General features: G+C 34.6%; 1 protein-coding gene across 5 annotated transcripts in view; it reads left to right on the forward strand.

The window, feature by feature from the left end:
- The first annotated feature begins 644 nt into the window (after positions 1–644).
- LOC149572750 (Tetratricopeptide repeat (TPR)-like superfamily protein) overlaps positions 645–19,592 on the forward strand; it is a 366,782-nt gene continuing 347,834 nt past the window's right edge. For 2 of the 5 annotated variants that reach the window (XM_089813836.1, XM_089813837.1), the window contains exon 1: positions 817–1,440. In XM_089813836.1, the coding sequence (XP_089669962.1) occupies positions 1,168–1,440 (273 nt within the window). In that variant the 5' untranslated portion in view covers positions 817–1,167. Of the gene's footprint in view, positions 1,441–19,592 lie in introns of all 5 variants that reach the window. The other 3 variants (XM_089813834.1, XM_089813835.1, XM_089813833.1) reach the window with 3 other exon arrangements.

A 19,592-nucleotide genomic window follows, 5' to 3' on the forward strand; every position in this document is an offset into this window, starting at 1 on the left:
TATATATATATATATATATATATATATATATATAAACGAAATTGAAATACTGAAAGTAGTTGAATTTTTATTATGTTTGATAGAGTTTTGTTCAACTGATAGAGTTTGGTCATTTGTAAACTAATCATTATATTAATGATACATAAACACAAGCGCACTCAAAGCATAAATAAATTGATAGATATAAAATATTCGTACATAGAGAAAGAGAGGATTAGAAACGTATTTAATATTATCTTAGAGAGAGAAAGGGCGAGAGAGGGGGCGATAGAGCGGAAGAGACGAGAGAGAATGAAACAAATATATTTAAATACATAAGAAAGAAGGTGGAAAGAGAATGCCAATAAGAAAAAAAAATGGACACTCATCACTCATTGTATGTAGATTGTTGTTCAACAAAATAAAACACTAAAAAAATTTAACTTTTAGTAAACAATATTCCATAAAATTATATACTAGTATATAAACTCCAATAAAACTAAACAAAATTCAATACCCCATAATTCAAATTGTCTAAACCCTCGAACCGAATGATACAAATGCTAATTTAGGTTCTTTCGAGATGACTAAACCCGCAAGGATTAATAATATCTGTAAAATCCTTCACCCACTTAAAACTAATAAGTTCATTACAGTCCAAAATGTATGTTTCAAAACGTAAGAGAAAAGTACGGACGCATGCAAATTTGACCATGAAAATATGATTTGTTATTATCTCTGGACTAAAAATTATGGTGCACCTTGAAATGTATCAAATTTTAATCTAATTTTGAAGTCTTCTTCGGTACCTTGATTGTTAGAGAGATAAACATCCTCAATGAGGTGGAGGATACGATACAATTTTTGTGCACCATATGTTGAGAGGTCTATAGGTGGTTTGTATCTTGGCGAAATCCACGTATAATTTATCCTTAACACACTGTACCAGTACCAATTAACATATTAGGTGTTGCTGGCCTATTTATGCCCCTTAGTTTATCTGGACTTTCCATATTTTCCTCCAAACATTTTAGCATCACGTCGTCTCTGCGGTATAGCTGACATACAAATTAAGCCCGAAAGCGGAATTCCACTGAAAATTGAAATTTGGGTGCGTGGATATAGAAATTTGGGTTGGCGACAGAAGACTCATGACGCGGAGATAATCAAATAAACAGGTTTCAAACCATGGCAGCTTCAATGTCAATGACACTGTCAATTGATAGAAGATTTGTGCACAATAATGCTCTGTCGTCACACAGAGCAGTCCGTTATAATTCCTTCCACTCAAAGCCTTTTAAAATAAAACTGCATTTCCAATCCCAAGGAATTTTCTCTCGCAGGCTCTTATTGGTCACTGCCGCATCATCCTGGGATGCGTTTGCGTCAGTTTTCGCAGGTCCGAGTAAAGCCCGGGAGGCTTCTTTGGCGGTAAAACGAGGCATGCAGCTGTTTGTGCAGGTCGTCTTTACTATATTTTATGCTAATTTAATTATTTTAATATAATATTATTTGGAGTGAACTGATTTTAGTGAAAATGTCGTTAAGTTATAAGCTTTTTCATCGCAAAGCATCAATGTTAGATATATAAACTTTGGTCTTCAATAAACGTCACAGCATTTCACTTGTCGTATGTTGGCTTTCTTTTATGGTCTTTATATTGGTGAAATTTAAGTTGGACCCAACTTGTTCGACTATATTTTTACATTAAAAAATAGTTTACACATGTTTCAAATATCAGCTGTAGTACCCAAGATGCATTAGTCATGTTCAAAATTATATCAAAACTTTTACTGTAATCATAGTTCAAAACCTTGTTAGGGACTCTGCAAGTCCCCAGCAAGTTTTGGGACCTGAACTTGAACTGGGCCGAGTCCTAGACAAGTTTCGAAGATGTGTCAGGCTGGCTTAATCTGAGCGAGTTTGGAGACTACCAAAGCAATTTTTTTTGTTTGATCTTAAAATTGTATTTTTTTGATTTAGGACTCTAAAATACACATGAGATGTAACATTTAATTCTCCATTTTTGTTTTCAAGTCAATCTCATTTTCTTTAGTAGAATATGTACATGAAATATAACATTCGAAGTATAAGAAAAAAAAACACATATTGAAATGTGATTTAAGTTATATTTATATTTTTAGGATGCTTGAGAGTATTTTCAATCTCTAGGAGTTACAATGCAAATTTTATGTTTTTGAAGATCTTATAACTTTTTAGACATCATCAAAATCAGTAATCAGAAGATTCCTATAAGCACTCTCACTTTCTCTTTATCTGACTCAATTTATTTGCCTTGAACTCTAGAGCTTTCACTGTTACTCTATCCCCTCTTTCTGCCTTTCTTTATCTCGCTTTCTCCTTTCTCCCAAGATTCAGACCTATCTTTTTACCTTTCTTTCACCCTCAGACTCCTGCAAGGAGTGCTACCCTCAACGTTGTTCCGGTGTTCCCCGAACCCCCATCAAACTTTATGTCTAAGAAAGTGAAAGGCCAATAATGAATTAATGATCACTACAATCTACATAATACATATCCATTGTGGAAAATCATTTTTTTATTGATTATAATATATACATCCAAAAGGTATAACTGTAGCTGTATATGAGGTTACACCAGTACAAAATATGGGATCTACTGATCTGGAGAAGAGTCTATGGAGAACATGATAGGACAAATATACAAAATCTATCAAGGGACTATTATAGAGTTAGCATCAAAGAGAAGAAGCATGTTCATGATGTAAAATTTTAGCTGAGTTGCAAACATTGGATCTAGCTAGAAAAGAAAGAACAAACATGCAATAAAAGAGGAAATATTAGAGTAAGAATAAGAACAATTAACTCTTGCTTATTAAGTTATATATGAATATAATTACAATATATAGACTTCCTCAAAGCAAAAAAGCAGAGGAAAAGCAGAGGAAAACTGAAAAATTAGAGATACTCCTTAGTTAGCTTAAACACTAAGAAAAGGAGCTTAATCCAACCTAGCAACAATTATCCCCAAAAAATGGATAAAGCAAATCTGTAAATCTAGGAACATAAAAACAAAGGTTTGTAAATTATCTGTGCTAACACCCCCCTTAAGTGTAAAGAGCCGAACTGGCTTCTAATTTAAATGCAAATGCACAATTGATTTTTTAAAATAATTTTCTAAGTTTTCTAATTTTTTTGTATTTTTTCTCTGAAGGAATGAATTGACACAACTTTCAGAAATTCTAAATTGAATTTAAGGAAATCAAACTTAACTGGAAAATCAAAACCACAATGCCCTTTTGTTTGGTATTATCATCAATCAAAATTACAAATTAATAATGGCACCTGGATTGTTATTTATATTTGACAAGTCGTCTTCACCCAATTGCCCTTCTTCTGTCCATGTTAGCTCCTTATTGTTAATTGCCAGCCGCACATACTTGTGTCTTAAACGCAGGAGACTGTGAGTAGAATCACGTGCAAGCTGATGCTGAATGTGGCTTTCAAATAACTCCCCACGTGGTTGCTGGATGGTGATGCAGGCCCCAGTCAAATAGAAATGGTGGTTTTCAACAGCCGTCCCACCTCACACTGCCGTCCAAAAACTTAATGGAATTTGCCCTCGTCCCCAACCAAGGCGACCAATGTTATGAATTCCGTAGACCTCCCAGCAGTAAATCGATCACCAGAATTAATGAAGATTCTCAGCAATGATTCAGTCAATCTTCTCCAGTATACCAATCTCCATAGCCACAGTGTTACAGTTGGAGATTATTACAACTGTATACCTCAGCACAATTGTTTATGAGAAACTCAGAAATACCTTCAAACCCTTGCCAGATTATCAAGAGATAAAATATATGATATTCAAGATGATCCTCTCCTCAACAAAAAGCTGCATTTATATCACAAATTGAACCATCCAGCTTCACTTTCACTCCTTCTACTTAATAGGCAACTTTATAATACTTTATAATATAAAGTACTATGTTTATTAAATGCGAATTAAATCATTGTTAAGCCAACAAGCTCACCGATAAAAGACTTCAATAAAGAATCTTAGAGAGATCAAATATCCAGAATCAAAGGACCATCCTGCCTGAACTGCTCAATCCAAAAATAGCAACTGACCCAAAGTGCCTTACTAAAATAGTAAGTCCAAAAATAGCAAATCTAATGACAAAGACCCCCAAAACCAGACATTAGCTCATGTGGGTTGTGATAATGAGTTGACAAACCCACACTTCGGAGACCTGCTAAATTGGGGACATTACATTAAGTCTAACAAAGGAGACAAAAGTATAAGGAATGAGGAAAGACGAAAGATGGAAAATCCATTGGGAATAAAACCCCCTTTCAAAATATGCACTCGAAAAAAATCCTTTGAGACACAAGAAAAGTGTGGATGACTGTCGAATGCTAATTGCCATAGTACTTAATGAAGAATCTTCTTTGTAATTAGGATAAAGATCAAGATCAATCTACATGAGTGCCTCTAACGACACTGCTTGAACAATGAAAAAATGGAAAGCAAAGACAAAACATCTGTCAATTGAAGATACACAAGACCATAATCTACATAGATGCCTCCAAACAATTGATAGGTGACAAACAAAGGAAAAACATCTTTCAGTTAAGGATGTAAACGACACATGGGTCTATACGAGTGACCCTAATGACACTACTCAATCACGCAAGAACAAATTGCTAGTTGATATATGATTTAGATGTCTATAAAACTAATCAATTGTGGAACTAAGGAAGCATAAACACAAACAATAGAAAACCCCTCCAAAATATTGATAGGCCCACTGAAATGGTTTGCCACTAAGAAGAGGACGAAGGCAAGACACATTCAAAAAGAGCATGAGCTTGGCATGTTTGCGATGGACCAACAATGATTGGATCCACCTTTGTTGCTATTACTACTTGATGCAAGCCTCTACTTCTAAGTTGAGCAAAATCTTTGGCTTTCATTTAAAATGGTAATATCTCATCAAACTTGCAAAGGCTGAAAATTCCATTCTTATGTAATCTAAATTTCTTCATTACCTACAAAAAATTTAAAAGATTATTCTCCTTTCTAGCAACTGTGAGCTCTGATACATTGTAAAATTTTAGCTAACTTGCAAACATTAGACCTAGTGTAATGTTTCCGTCATAAATAAATATCTAATCAAACCTTTGTTAATGAGCCGATTGATTTAGCTTATCTCGGACCCATTTTTATTTAATTGTTTCCATGGGTATGGTCGTCGACTATCTTTGTAAACCGTCGGGAAGTTTCTCCGAAGGGTATTTAGGCACGACATGAAGGTAGTAGTAGGTATGCGATTTGGATTATTTCTTTGTATTGCAAATTCTTGTTGGAGTTTTGTATTGTTCGCTATTTCGGAAGTGAAAGATCTTCCCTACTTGGCCAATCCTGTTTCGGTGGGATTCAACCTTACTTTACTCCATCTCTGTATTACTTGCTCGGATCTGGCAATTCTGCACACCATCTTTGTTTGCAAATACATTTATCTATAAATTTGTGATTGGATTTCAATATTTGTATTGGCATTAATTGACATTTCTGGAAAATATATTCACTTTGTTCTGGCATCTCAAAGTGCAGCTCAACCCATCACCCTGACGGCCCTTTGCGACTTCTGTACCCATCCACACAACTCCTAGACTTCATCGTATGACTGCATTTCAAACTGTACGGACACCTCAATCAATACCATATGGTTGCTTGTGTTGCACACAAACCATAGTGAAAGATCTTCCCTATTTGGTTATTCTGGTTTCGGTGGGATTCAACCCTCACCCTATTCTGTCTATGTACTACTTGGCTCAGATTTGACGAATTGGAGCATTAATCTTGTCTACTGATATCATTGTCTTCAGGAGGATATCTCTAATTTTGTATAGTGGGTGCACAGTGTATGTTCAGTGATTATATTGAGATCTTGCGGTTAACAAATTTATTGGATTGCACAATCTTCTGTCACCCATCGTATCCCCTCTCCCTTCACCCCTTCTGTACACCCTCTAGCACTACTGTATGACCTTTCACCTCTCCATCACTACCGTACGGCTGATCCAGATAGTTCATCCCCTTCCTTGCATACTGTACAACCCCCTTCACATCCACTGTACGGACACCAACACATTGTACGAACACCATTGCCACCGTATGGACAGAGTCCGTACAACATCCTACTAGTACCGTACGGGGACTTCTGAAGTTGCTGCATGGCTCCCAATTGCATCCCACACCATCGTACGGCCTCCCCTGTGTGCACCATTTGCTAGAATATCACGTACTGTCTTTTCCATTGCGCAATTGGCTGACACTTGATAGCCATTTCACAGTTGGAATGTGTCGGAAGGGAATTAGAACATTACAGCTAGCTAGAAAAGAAAGAACAAACATTCAACAAGAGTGAAAAAACTAGGATAAAAATAAGAACAATAAACTCTTTCTTATTACTTTACATATGAATACAATTACAACATATAGACTTCCTCAAAGCAAAAAGCAGAGAAAAAATGGAACAAAACTGAAAAATTAGAGATGTTCCTTAGTTAGCTTAAACACAAAGCAAAGAAGCTTTATCCAATCTGGCAACAATTATCCATAAAAATTGGATAACAAATTGATAAATCTACAAACAAAAAAACAAAGGTTGGTAAATTATTTACGCTAACACATAACTCATTGTTGCGAATCTTTGTGTGTTCATAGTTAAAAAAATATACACATGAAGGATTCATGCTCCTGATTTCATATTCCATGAGTTTTGTATAAATTTGACAATATTTATCTAAGTATGCTATTTCTTGAATATACAATTTATATTTATACATATGTGATTCATGTATACTTGTATATGTGATCAAGTTAGCTTCTATCTGATGATGTTATTGTCTTTAAGGTTTATTTAACAAAGAGTGCACAAAACAAGTTTTAAATTTAAAAAAAACCCAAATTTCTTGTGTTTTTCACTTTTGCTGAATCCTAAGTCTTGAGTTGGTTCACCCTTGTTGAGTCCAAGTCTCTGTTGTAAGGTCAAAACTCTATTTAGGCTATAAGCCATATAGTACCAGCATATAAGAAGTTTCCAAAACTAGTTACATATGCAAAACCTATAACAACAAGACTAGCATAGATTAATTAGTCTTCAATAGTGAAAGTTAACATGGATCGGAGGTGAAACTTATAAAATGAACTCATAGATTGTATTCTTTTTCATTCAGTTTGTGATACTTATAATAGCTCCCCATAATCTAGAAAACATGGGTACTAGTATAAGGCATCGTTAAGCACCCATTGACAATCCTTATCGAATTCTATCTTTCATATAATTGGATTTTAGCTTATAGCTTTCCTTCATCATATTTACCTTGGGATTTTGCGGCTTACCCTTGCTTGATCAATACAATTCTGAAGTGGCTTCTAGTTGTCTACAAACTCTATACACAAGTGGTTTTGTCTGACCACAAACCTCATAGACAAGTGGTTTTGGATGACCATGAACCATGGACCTAGTACACGAATGGTTTCAGATTACCATGAATCTAGCACACAAATGATTTCAGATGACCACAAACCATCACAACAGGGAAACTAGTACACACACCTTTGAAATTTTTCATTACTCTGGGCTTTATTCATCAAATTTTATGCTTCTTTATCTGTACCTGGAATAAAGATGATTTTAAAGTCCATATAAAAAGCGATCCATCTACTGAGATGCATGGATAACCAACCACTTTACTCACTAGTTCTGTAGGATTTCTTTTCACCTACATGGTTCATCAATATGCAGTGTAACCCAGAGACTCGCACCCTCCCTTCCAAACCTTAAAGTACTCGTCCCCATGACGTCCCCGCAGTAGGTACTTGAGTACCCAAGCACCTCCACCTCCACCATTCTGCAACCATGCTGCCGCTAGGATGTGTACTTGAAATTCTATATGAATTTTGATTATTGAATGTTACTATTGGATATGTAATACGTTACTATGTTGAGTGTCAATGGTTCTAATTCATGTTACAATTTTGCTATGTTCAAGTATTTTAATTTGGTATGTTCTAGTGAACTATTGAAACATCATTTCATAACTAGCATTTCAAGTTCTATATGTATACTAAACAATACCCCTCTCTAGCCCATCCTCCCCTTGCCGCCGTCCCCTGGCCGTCCCGAAAATGAGGCCCATTTTCCCCACGTCCCAGAAACTCACCCCGGCGTCCCAACGTCCCGAAGTACCCCCGTACTGGTCTAACACTGTCAATATGCTAAAGTCTCTCATAAGAATTCTAGAGTGTCAGATACAACTGATTATACATCCCTACATCAACATAGATATTATACATACTTTTTGTTTACCTTTTTATAAAGGTCGCTATCATGCAATCATTTGTAAACATTCCAACATACTTTCTGTTTTACCTCTTAACAAAGGTTGCTAGCACTCAATCATTTTTAACATTCTAACATACTTTTGTTTTGCCTCTTGACTAAGGTATCTAGCACTCAATCATTAGCCCAAAAGAGAAGTCCACTTCTTGTGCCTTCTTTAGATTGACAAAATTCTTGACATATTGAAATGTTTCTCAGCAAACTCACACAATTTTCACAACTTGTGACATTGTTTTGGACAGACCTATTTTTAACAGCCACCCATTAATTGTGAACATCTGAACAAAATTAAAGCAGAAATCTCTTGAAGGATCTTTTGATGTCCCAACTATCTTCTTCGAGAACGACCCTTATAATCTTTGATTTTTCTGCAAACAACAAATTATAGCATATCCTCTGACCTCTGATCCAAACGTTTCAATGATCTCTATTAAACTAAGATCATTGTAATGCTAAGTCTACTGTAGATTAGAGTTCACTTCAATACTTTCAGCATCCTAAAGTCAATTCTATGAAAGAAAAAAATGTATAAAAGTGATTGTAAATGTGTACCTAACAAGACATTAGGCCATGAACCATCTTTCCTATATTACAGGGGGATATCTAAAAACAATTAATATAACTAATTAATTGGGGGGCTGTTAAAAACAACTAATATAACTAATTAATGGGGGGATGTTAGAATAAATAAATAATCTGCTGGCCACCACCCACAGGCCCACATTGATCTTCCCAACCTTATCTCACCTATCCATCATTAATATTGCAGCTAAGTTTGATCTACAGTGGACTTGGCATTTATAATTTATCGCCTACAAATCGAATAATTGAGAATACAATCTTAAAGTTCATTTTATGGGTTTCTGCTCTGTTCCATATTTTCTTTCAGTATTGCCTGTAAATTGAATGAATGAGAATACAAGTTCACAACTCATTTTTAGAGTCCCCACTTGCCCCGTACTCTCCACCATCCATTTTTGCTTTCATTTGAAGATGAAAGAAAACTTGGACCGGAGGAGAAACTCATAAAACATAAAGTATGTTAAAATGCTTACAAATAATCTCACAATGCACTATCTCACTTATTCACCATTGATGATCTCTATTAATCTACATTGGACTTAGCATTATAAGTATTGGTATAATTGGTTTATGGGGTGTTAGGAATAAGGTGTCTCAACCTTGGATAATTCCTATTCTTATTATTTGTTTTGTAAATATATTTTTTGCAAATAATGTAATTAAGTGTGAGTATACATGTCTAGTTGGCATGCTGATGCGTCACTCCACTTGCATGTGTCGGCATCTTGAATTGTGTGTAAGGAGATCATGACTGAAATGGTTATGATAGATTCCTATGACGCGTAAGAGCTATGTTTGGAAGATTTGATGATGGGTGAAGACGTGAAGACATGTGGCAATTGATCATTGAGTATTGTACACTCAAATCTCCATCTAGCGCGTGGGGGCAATTTTTTGGGTTCCTACTCTTTTGAAGAATGGTAAAACCCTAATACAATTGTTCTTTGGATGTTGCCCTAAAAATGGAAAGCACATGATATAAGCGTTTTTAGGGTTGTAGGTAAGAGTGTGTGAAAGTCATATTGTTGGTTGCTACTGAATCAGTCTTCCGTGTCCTGAAAGAACTTGCATTGCAAGTGTGTTGAAGATAATACATTGTGTAAGTTTTGGAGGGGTGGGGTTGTTTTACCGAAAGGTTTTTCCCCCTCGGCATATCTTTGTGTTTATGTATTTTCTTTCTCTATCAATTTTTTGTATTCATGGTTGACTACAATATTATTGTTTACATAATATCGAATTTGACATTGTAAGGATTTAATAGGAATTTGCACAATACTTTACTTAAGGGATTAGTGTAGGAAGCTGTTTCTGCACTTGAGTTTCCTTACAAGGGGGAATGTTAGAATAATTTATTATTGCCCAAATTTATCAACACAAACCACCAGTTGACCATGTCATCTCTAGCCACCAATTATAGGTCCATTTCTGCCCCCTTAGCATTATCTATAGCCGTGATACACTCCAAATCACTTGATCTTGTTATCCCCTGCAACTATTGACCTCAATGTCTTCAACATCAACTCTCCTTTATATTTTTCCTACTTCTCAAAGCAATTGACAAACCCTTGGCTTTGATTACATGAAAGAAAGCATGGGTCAGTGGGAAGACACCTAAACTGAGCTCTAAGATTGTATTCTCATTTGTTCATTTTTTAGGAAACACAATATAAATGCTATACCCACCATAGAATATAGTGAGCTATAGCATTAATGATATAATGTGCCCTTCTAATGTGACCTTGGAAAAAAATTATTTAATAAGATTATAAAATTAATTATTTTAATTATTTAATACTATCCTTCAAAAGTAAATCATAAGGGTGATATTATATAATTAACTTAATAAAGTAAATTTAAGTGTTAAGTGGAAATTTAATAAGGTCACTTTATGATAATTTCTCTAATTTTAAATTAAATTGAAGAAAAGGAAAATCAAGAGGCAAAGGGAAGGGAAAGCTAAGAGTTTCTCTACTAGACTATAAAAGGACAATGAGAGGTTCATTCAAGATATGCTTGGTTTCCTACTGCCTTCTCTTGGAGAGCTTGAGAGTTAATAGCTTTCAGTACAGAAACCTAAGGACAAAAACCCTTAGGATTTCTTGCGATTGGATGGAAACCCAATTCTAGTTGGAGGTATCATTTCGGTTTCTTAAATTTCAATTCAAAGTGTTTCAAATTTGTACAATCTTTATTGAAGACAATTTTGCAGGCCTTGGAGTACATTGCTTATTGTGAGGATTGGCTTGTTGTTCAAATACTTTTTTATGTTGTTGATAAGGTTTTTCTTGGTGTTTGAGAATGTAAAATAATCATTTTGGCATATCTCCCATTGTTTTATATTGTAACGACCCCTTTTTCTGGGTCTTAACTAACAATTAGCATATCATAGAAATAAAATTACTACTTCATATTCATGAGAAGGCAATTATAACAATTATGTTCATGTCAATGAGATTAACGGTTACAATTAGTTTAATGAAAAATTCATAATTGACAATTGATAGCATCATCAATAAGATTAAATAAAGAATTTAAGTTTTACATACCCTAAATACTGAATACCGGAATCTGCCTAGTGTAACATCTGCAAAACCCAGGTTAAACCAAATATACCACTTAGGGCATGAATAGTTATACCACTATATTGTAAAGACAAATACCATCTAGGGCATCAAATACCACTGTATCATGACGACATATACCATTTAGGGCATCAAATACCACTGTATCATCCATTTTCTTTCCGTTGCTAACTATGGCAATAACATATAGTTAGAAGATACGTTCATAATCATTGTTAACATAAATGAAAGACAAAAATAACAACCATCAGATAAGCCTATCTCATGCATATAGATACATTTCATGTTCAAATGGAAGATCAGTTGATCTAACTGGTTAGATCAGATTCCATTGATGAGAAAAGTTGATTTTGTTGAAGGGAATAACTAATTCAACGATATAATTCAATCTAACATATCTTCAACTTGTAATTTTAAATATCATAAAAGTAAAATACCTGTTACCAATAGATGCGTGAATGCATAATTTATCTTTGTTTTGTGCATGTCTTCGCATTTGGTGGAGAGGGGAAACATTGTCAGGGGCTTAACCTCCCAACCGTGGACCCTTAAAATATTCCCACATAATCTCATTCGAGAAAGACCCTCCCTACTAGGAAATAGACATGTTGATAAAACTAGAGCACAAAAAATCAAGAAGATAATCAGCAATAAGAAAGAGGGAAAATTGAAATAGAGAACATCGGAATTATCCTGGGAAAATCCTTCGAGAATGAAGGGAAAAAACCAGCTACACAATAGAAATATATCTTTATTGATAATGAAATGTTCAAGAGTACAACATCCTTTGCTTAATGCGAATATATAATAGTAGGAGAGACTCTTCACATTATAACCAAAGGTCTCTTAAGATTCTCATAACTGCTAATTAATTAATTATGACTCTTCAAATATTCATGCCTCAATGCATGTGAATGACACATGTCATTTACATTTAATATTACAAATTGAACTAAGTGTCATTTTTAGCTGAAGATGCCAATGATGGTAATAACGTCCAGATTTTGAGAGATAAAGATCTCATATCGCAGCTACAAACTTTAACACTCCCTCATAGCAAGAGAGAGATCTTTAGCTAAACAGTCACATAAAGCTGCAACCAAAAATGTCAACGATAAATTTTGATTATACGAATTCAAAACATAATTCATGGAGTTACTCAGCATGAACACCTGTAACAATGAATTATATTCATGGAATCACTCAACATGAAAACCTATAACAATGACTCATATTCATGGAATCACTCAACATGAAAAGATTTGTAAGACTCATAGCTAAGCCTTTACTAAGCCTTTATTCACGAATTCTCTCAATGTAATGTCCCTCATCTTTTAGACCCTCGATGGAGTTCTTAGCTTTTCATTCTCCAAAGGCTAATTGGAGAAATAAATTAAATTTATGTCAATAAATAAATAAATCTAAAGGTGACTTTATATCTTATTAATTAATTTTTCTAGAAGCACAACTAATTATTGTATTGGAAAGGGGGAAGCTTCTAGAGAGTGCATTTTCTAGAAGTACAACTAATTATTGTATTGGAAAGGGGGAAGCTTCTAGAGAGTGTAATTAAATAATATTTTATTTCCTTCTAGAAGGGTGAAGGAAAAGAATAAATAGAGGCAAGAGCTTCATTGTTAGGCATCCGATTATTGTCAATTGCATTTGATATGAACGTGGAAGAAGAAACTAAGGGTTTCTAATTTCAGTTAGCCATTTGAGAGCATCAATTCTTCAATGTTGCAACCATTTGAGGTGGTGAAATATCCACTAAATTTGGGATTTAGGAGAGCTTCATTCTGGAGTTTTATTTGTGCTCAAAGTTAAGGACTAACCGAAGGGTTTGAAGAATATTGAAGGACTATCGAGTGCAGACCTAAAGACTCATCTTTGGCAGCCATTAGTAATTGTTTTTTTTCCTTTCTGCTATAGTACGTGTGAACAGTACCTGTGCTACAGTATTTATGCTGGACTCCGATTGCAACTTTCATCTCCATCCTTGGGCATCACTATTATCAAGTTCCTCTTGCAACTATTAGTAGTTAGCATTGTAATCTTAGGCATATAATTTTGCTATTGTAAGTGATAACTCAGAATTAGATTTGGCACTACTGTAGTCATTATTGTAAGCCCATTTGTCTTGGCAGATTCATAGCAAAATTGTACATGGGAATGAATTCATTAAAGGAGATATATGTCGTCGGTGGAAACTGTGTAGCCAATGGGTTGGTGTCATCAATAATTGTTGTGTAGCCGATGGGTTCATGTCGTCGGTAAAGATTGTGTAGCCGACGGACCCCTTCGGGAAGGTTCGGCGGAAAGTATTTATACCCGTCTGGGATCATTGTAAATCATCTTATCTTATCCAATCTTATCTTATCGAGCATAATGTAATCTTTTGGCATATGCGAATAAAAGAGTACTGCTGTTGCTATTCTTGTGTGCATTACTTAATCTATGCGGTAAACAATATATGTTGCATACCATTTGTTTGACGAAATGTTTATCTAATAGCATATATAATCAGCATAATAGTTGTATGTCAATTGTTTGTCAAAATGTCAGTTGGCTGTAGGTATGCATTCCATATCTAGTTTCCATGTATATGCATTGAAAATACTAAAAAGAACTGCACTTGCATGTTAGTTCATTGTAAGAGGTATTGTAATATCATTTGCGAACATTCTAAATTTCTTAGCATCATTCAAACTATATCAAACAATCTGAAACACAAAAAATCAGAAAAGAGAAAGGCAACATACAAGCGTTTGACAATATTCCTTGAGCTAAAAAAGTCAGTTTGGGTAAAGGATATTACATTGGTATCAGAGCTTGCTTGCAAAGTGTTTGACAAAATGTCAAACAATTGAATTAGAGAAGAATTTGATGTTTGACGAAGTTATAATTAGTTGAGGTTATTACACTCAACGTGAATTGTTATGGAATCTCTCAACATGACATCCAGCTCCCATCATAGAATCTCTCAATGTGATGACATCATAGACTCTCTCAACATGATGTTCACTATCGCACAGTGAAAGAATTATCAGAGTTGATCTCACAACCTCATTTATTCACACAAGAATAGAATAGGCAATAACAAACTAAGACTTGATTCCATTGAAGTCTCAAATTTTATAAATACCACAAGCATCACAAGCGTATATGGGAATGAAGGGGATTCTAGAAGCACTCCCATTTAATAATGAAACCTCCCTCTAAAGCTAAAGTCTCCCTTTAAAGCTATAATCCTAATCTTGAAGCAAGAGAGATTAAAATCAACTATCAATGCTAAAAATAATCTCTTTCAAAAATATAACCATAAATACTCATATTTTGTGGTCTAATCTCAATAAACACACATACACAAGGAGATTTAGGGTAACGCCTCTAAAGCTAATATAAATCTCATAGCATCAATATAATTATAAGAATATAATATCAACATCACAATAATACTTATCTCTTCAATTCCATGGAATACTTATCTCTGCAACCTCATGCAATACTATTTCACAACGAAGTCCCACTTTGTAGCTGAAGAATGCAATCACATCTGAAACTCTTTTCCAGCAAGAATCTCAAATTCTACAACACCAATAATTTATCACAAATAAAGAATCATATTAATAACACACATTCAATGATGAAACATCCTCTCAACAAAAAACAAATATAACTTTGAGTATCATAGAAATATAGCTAAAGAAAGCTCCCAAAAAAATCATAAGCTCCCTTTGAGTGTTATATTTGAAGCAAAGTTGGTCTCCTCTTGCATGACTCATATCCAACAAAATCGGTCCATGCTAATGACCTGAGTCCCTAATGGAATAAGACTTGTGTTTTGAGCGAATTTAGAAATTTCCTCTACACAACATTGTACCTTGGGTATCTGATAGTCCTTCCATCGCCACCTGTTCCTAGACCTACTCCTGCCCTAGCAGCAACATGATGCCACACAAGAAAAGTAACATGACTAAAATCCAACCAAAATAGTTTGATGACAAGGATATAATCACAAAGACATTTCCAAGCCAGCACACATCGATATAAAAATGATGGATACAAGAAGAGAAAAAGATAACGCTCAAGAGAACATGCTGCCTCACGAGCATTGAAGAAGACGTGTTAAGAAAGAATGATCACTGAAGACAAAGATTCCAATCCCAATAACCAAGTTGCGCAAAAAAAGAAGAGCGATTTTGAACAGTTACGGCAGAAATGTAGAAGAGTGATACGAACATCAAACTCATAAAAGAATAAGTAATGCTTGACGTCTGAATGGAAACCAATAACAATAAAAGATAAAAAATGTAAGTCCTCCAAACTTATAAATACTGCAAGAAACTTATCTGGTAGTGCAGAATGAAAGATATTGATATTGCAAGAAGAGTCACGGACATGACATGATGCCTTTAATCATGAGAAATATAAGGCAGATAAGAGCGATTCACATCACACGAGCTGCATGATTCCAATTGCTGTTGAAGAGAAAAACACTTATATTTCTTTGGACTAGTTTAATACCAAACTTTGATCATGGTAACACCAGAACTGCTTAATAGAATAGCAGAACGCATAAACTAAAAATGAACTACATTGAAGAGGATAACCGGTACACAATGAAGAGTCTCCCAACATGCCAATAGACAGGCATACAAAAAATACTTAGTCACTTAGGATAGGAAATGATGCCTTCATAATAATGACCATCAACGTGAACATGAAAACCGTTGATTATAAAATACAAACGACCAACACATACAAAGGTATTACTCGACAGTAATCACTGCTAGCAAAGCCAGCAAAGCAAAACATGTTCCTTGTGCCAAATCAGCATATGCAAGATGCACAACTATAGAATGTGTGATACTCTTCAACCACAGCTTATATAGTTTGATAACAAGAAGGAAATACTCACAACAATAAGAAGACTTCAATAGCTCGGGCCTCGAAGATAGAAGGCTTGTATATATTAAAGAACAACTACAAGAACTAGAGCCTATTGACACTTTATGCAAAAAAGAGGATCTTGACAATTACAAGATAAATTAAAACAAATGTCACGAGAATCCATTGAAGCTATGACTTGCCTTCTTTCTCTAACTAAAATAAGATGAGGTTGCACGATTGATTCCATTGCTTGGAAGAATTGATGAAACATATTGAAGAAAGATGAACACACACACTGAGAAACCAACACACCACAACCATATAAGCTTGCAATATCCAAATAAGTATGCCACAAATCATTACCATGAGATAACCTGACTTTGATACCATGATAAAACTAGAGCCCAGAAAACCAAGAAGATAACCAGCAATATGAAAGAGGGAAAATTGAAACAAAGAACACCAGAATTATCTTGGAAAAACCCTTCAAAAATGAAGGGAAAAACCCAGCCACACAATGGAAATATATCTTTATTGATAATGAAATGTTTGAGAGTACAATATCCTTTGTTTGATGCAAATATATAACAATAGGAGAGACTCTTCACATTATAACCGAAGGTTTCTTGAGATTCTCATAACTCCTAATTAATTAATTATGACTCTTCAAATATTCATGCCTCAATGCATGTGAATGACACATGTCATTTACATTTAATATTACAAATTAAACTTAAGTGTCCTTTTTAGCTGAAGATGCTAATACCGGTAATAACGTTCAGATTTTGATAGATAAAGATCTCTATCGCAGCTACAAACTTTAACACATGAGACACTCTGTCCGACCACTGGGCATCCTGGTATTAGAGTATCAATCCACTATTCAACTAGAAAGCAAGGTCTAGACATTGGACTACCATGAGCTGACTTGGATTAAACAATTTCTTTTAAAGATGTTCATGCAATTAAGAATTTGATCATAGTTCTTTTTCCTTGCAGGTTTTCCTCTGCTCTTCACTTATTCATAGTGGCTTCACTAGCCTTGGGTGCATCCTAGGAGACTGCTGACATTATTGAAATCTTTATCATTTGGGTTCTTGTGAACACCCTTCTGATTGTTACCACAATTGGTATATAACAAATACTAGTGAGTAAGTCAGAATATCATAGAAATGAAATCAGATCCTATACATAGAATACTTCATGCATAATACAACAATGAACATGTTTGAGAGAACTATGTTTTGTCCCTATGGTTATGAAACCAATATGTAGAGAGTGGAGAACTAGATTTATTCAAGGCGACAAAGCTTGATACTTAGGCTGAACCATGGTCATAGTTTATTTGAGTTGTAGACTAAATCATTAATATCTTCTACTCGATAGCATTGGATATTTATTTATATTGAAAGAACATGATATGGATAGAGAAATAACGTACATGATCCATGACTTGTAAACATTATAAACCTACCTGCTGAATCGGAACCTTGAGATATGCTTCACCTGCATAGCTTGATGTTTAGTCCACAATGCTGATAAAGGAAAAATAGAGAGGAAATACTGAATTTTTTGGTTTAGAGATATCGCTCACAATCAAGATGAAAGAGGTATCTGGCTGGACCATCTGTAGCCGTGGTGATTTATGGTTTCACATCCTCGGTTACAAGGAACATCGCTTACAAGAGAGGTTTCAAAAAATTCAAAAATATTAAAAGGTAGATGCCAATTTGGAGGTGGCCACCACTCATCGATATGGAGTTATATATATATATAATGGTTTAAAACAAAACATTCATATATATATATACATACATATATAAATATATTTATTGTGTCATCATGCTATTGTGTTTTATCTATAATTGTACCTATATATATACATATATCTAGATTCTATATATGTGTGCGATTTTGAGAGTACATATAATTTATTATATTCTCCCTATATACACATTCATAGATATCGATAGAGTATCATGGTGACATCATATGTGTGTGTGAAATTTATAATGTTGATCACTTCTGAGGTTTGAAAATAAGAGAGAGGTAATAGTTCTTTTCACGATATTCAGTGTTTAATGTTATAAAAATTGACCAAGTAGCTCATGGAATTGTGCAACGTATTCTTTTGCTTGCCTAGTCATTTATCCTTAGCCATGGTGGTTCAAGATTCATGCCTATTTGCCTAGTAATGGTGGTGCCCCTATGCCCAATTCTTTTCTAATAATGCTTCCACCCCTTTGACATTCTCCCTACAAGGAAATTCTCCACAATTATATCATATAACTCAACATAATAATAATTACCATAACAAGTTCTTAATCATAAACTATCATAACGGCTAAATGCCAGTTCACTTCCCATGAATTCATGATGAATAACCAACCTTCCAATATAACATTAAAATATCATCATAATGGTTAACTAGCATGCCAACTTCATATAAAATTATAACGATTAACCATCTTACCATTTCACATGATCGTAACTAATTTTACTTGTCAACTGACTTTACAAGAAACCTCAACGACTATATGAACAATTTTAAATTGAGCCAAAAATTTGGATGTAACATATATGCAGCTTAAAAATAGAATTAAATTTTAGAATGTCATATGCCTATACATATGCTAAACAAAACCATTTCAAAATTTGGAACATATCATTCTAATTTAAATTCAAGTTTTTGTATCAAGAAGATCAAGCCAAAATCTCATGTAGATAAGATCAAAGTTTGTTTATCAGCAATCTAGGTCTTAAAAGTATCTAAAAGATGAAACTAGAACACTAAACATATTAGATTGTTTCATCATGATCAAATTGTTTCCTATTAGGATTTCATAGACAGATTAATAGAGCGATTTGATAGGAAGGATCTTGAGGTATACTTCCGGGAGTTAGCTCAATTGACACAAACACATGGCTTAGAAACCTTCATGACTGAGTTCCAGAGGCCATTTGTGATGGTCTATGATATTTCAGAGTGGAGGAGAGTTATGTTATTTATGGAGGGATTGGTTGAGCCACTTAGAGGATGGGTCAAGTCCTTGGACCCACCTTTGTAGGAGGCATTATGAAAGGCGAGAGATCTTGAGTCGTCCACATCTCGAGACAGGTTTTCTTTGAAGCCTTCTATCTCTGCACCTGTAGATGAGGAACAC

The sequence above is a fragment of the Cupressus sempervirens genome, chromosome 2 (genome assembly GCF_028749045.1).
Source record: "Cupressus sempervirens isolate cs-2001-9-10 chromosome 2, ASM2874904v1, whole genome shotgun sequence".
In the NCBI taxonomy this organism is placed as follows: domain Eukaryota; kingdom Viridiplantae; phylum Streptophyta; class Pinopsida; order Cupressales; family Cupressaceae; genus Cupressus; species Cupressus sempervirens.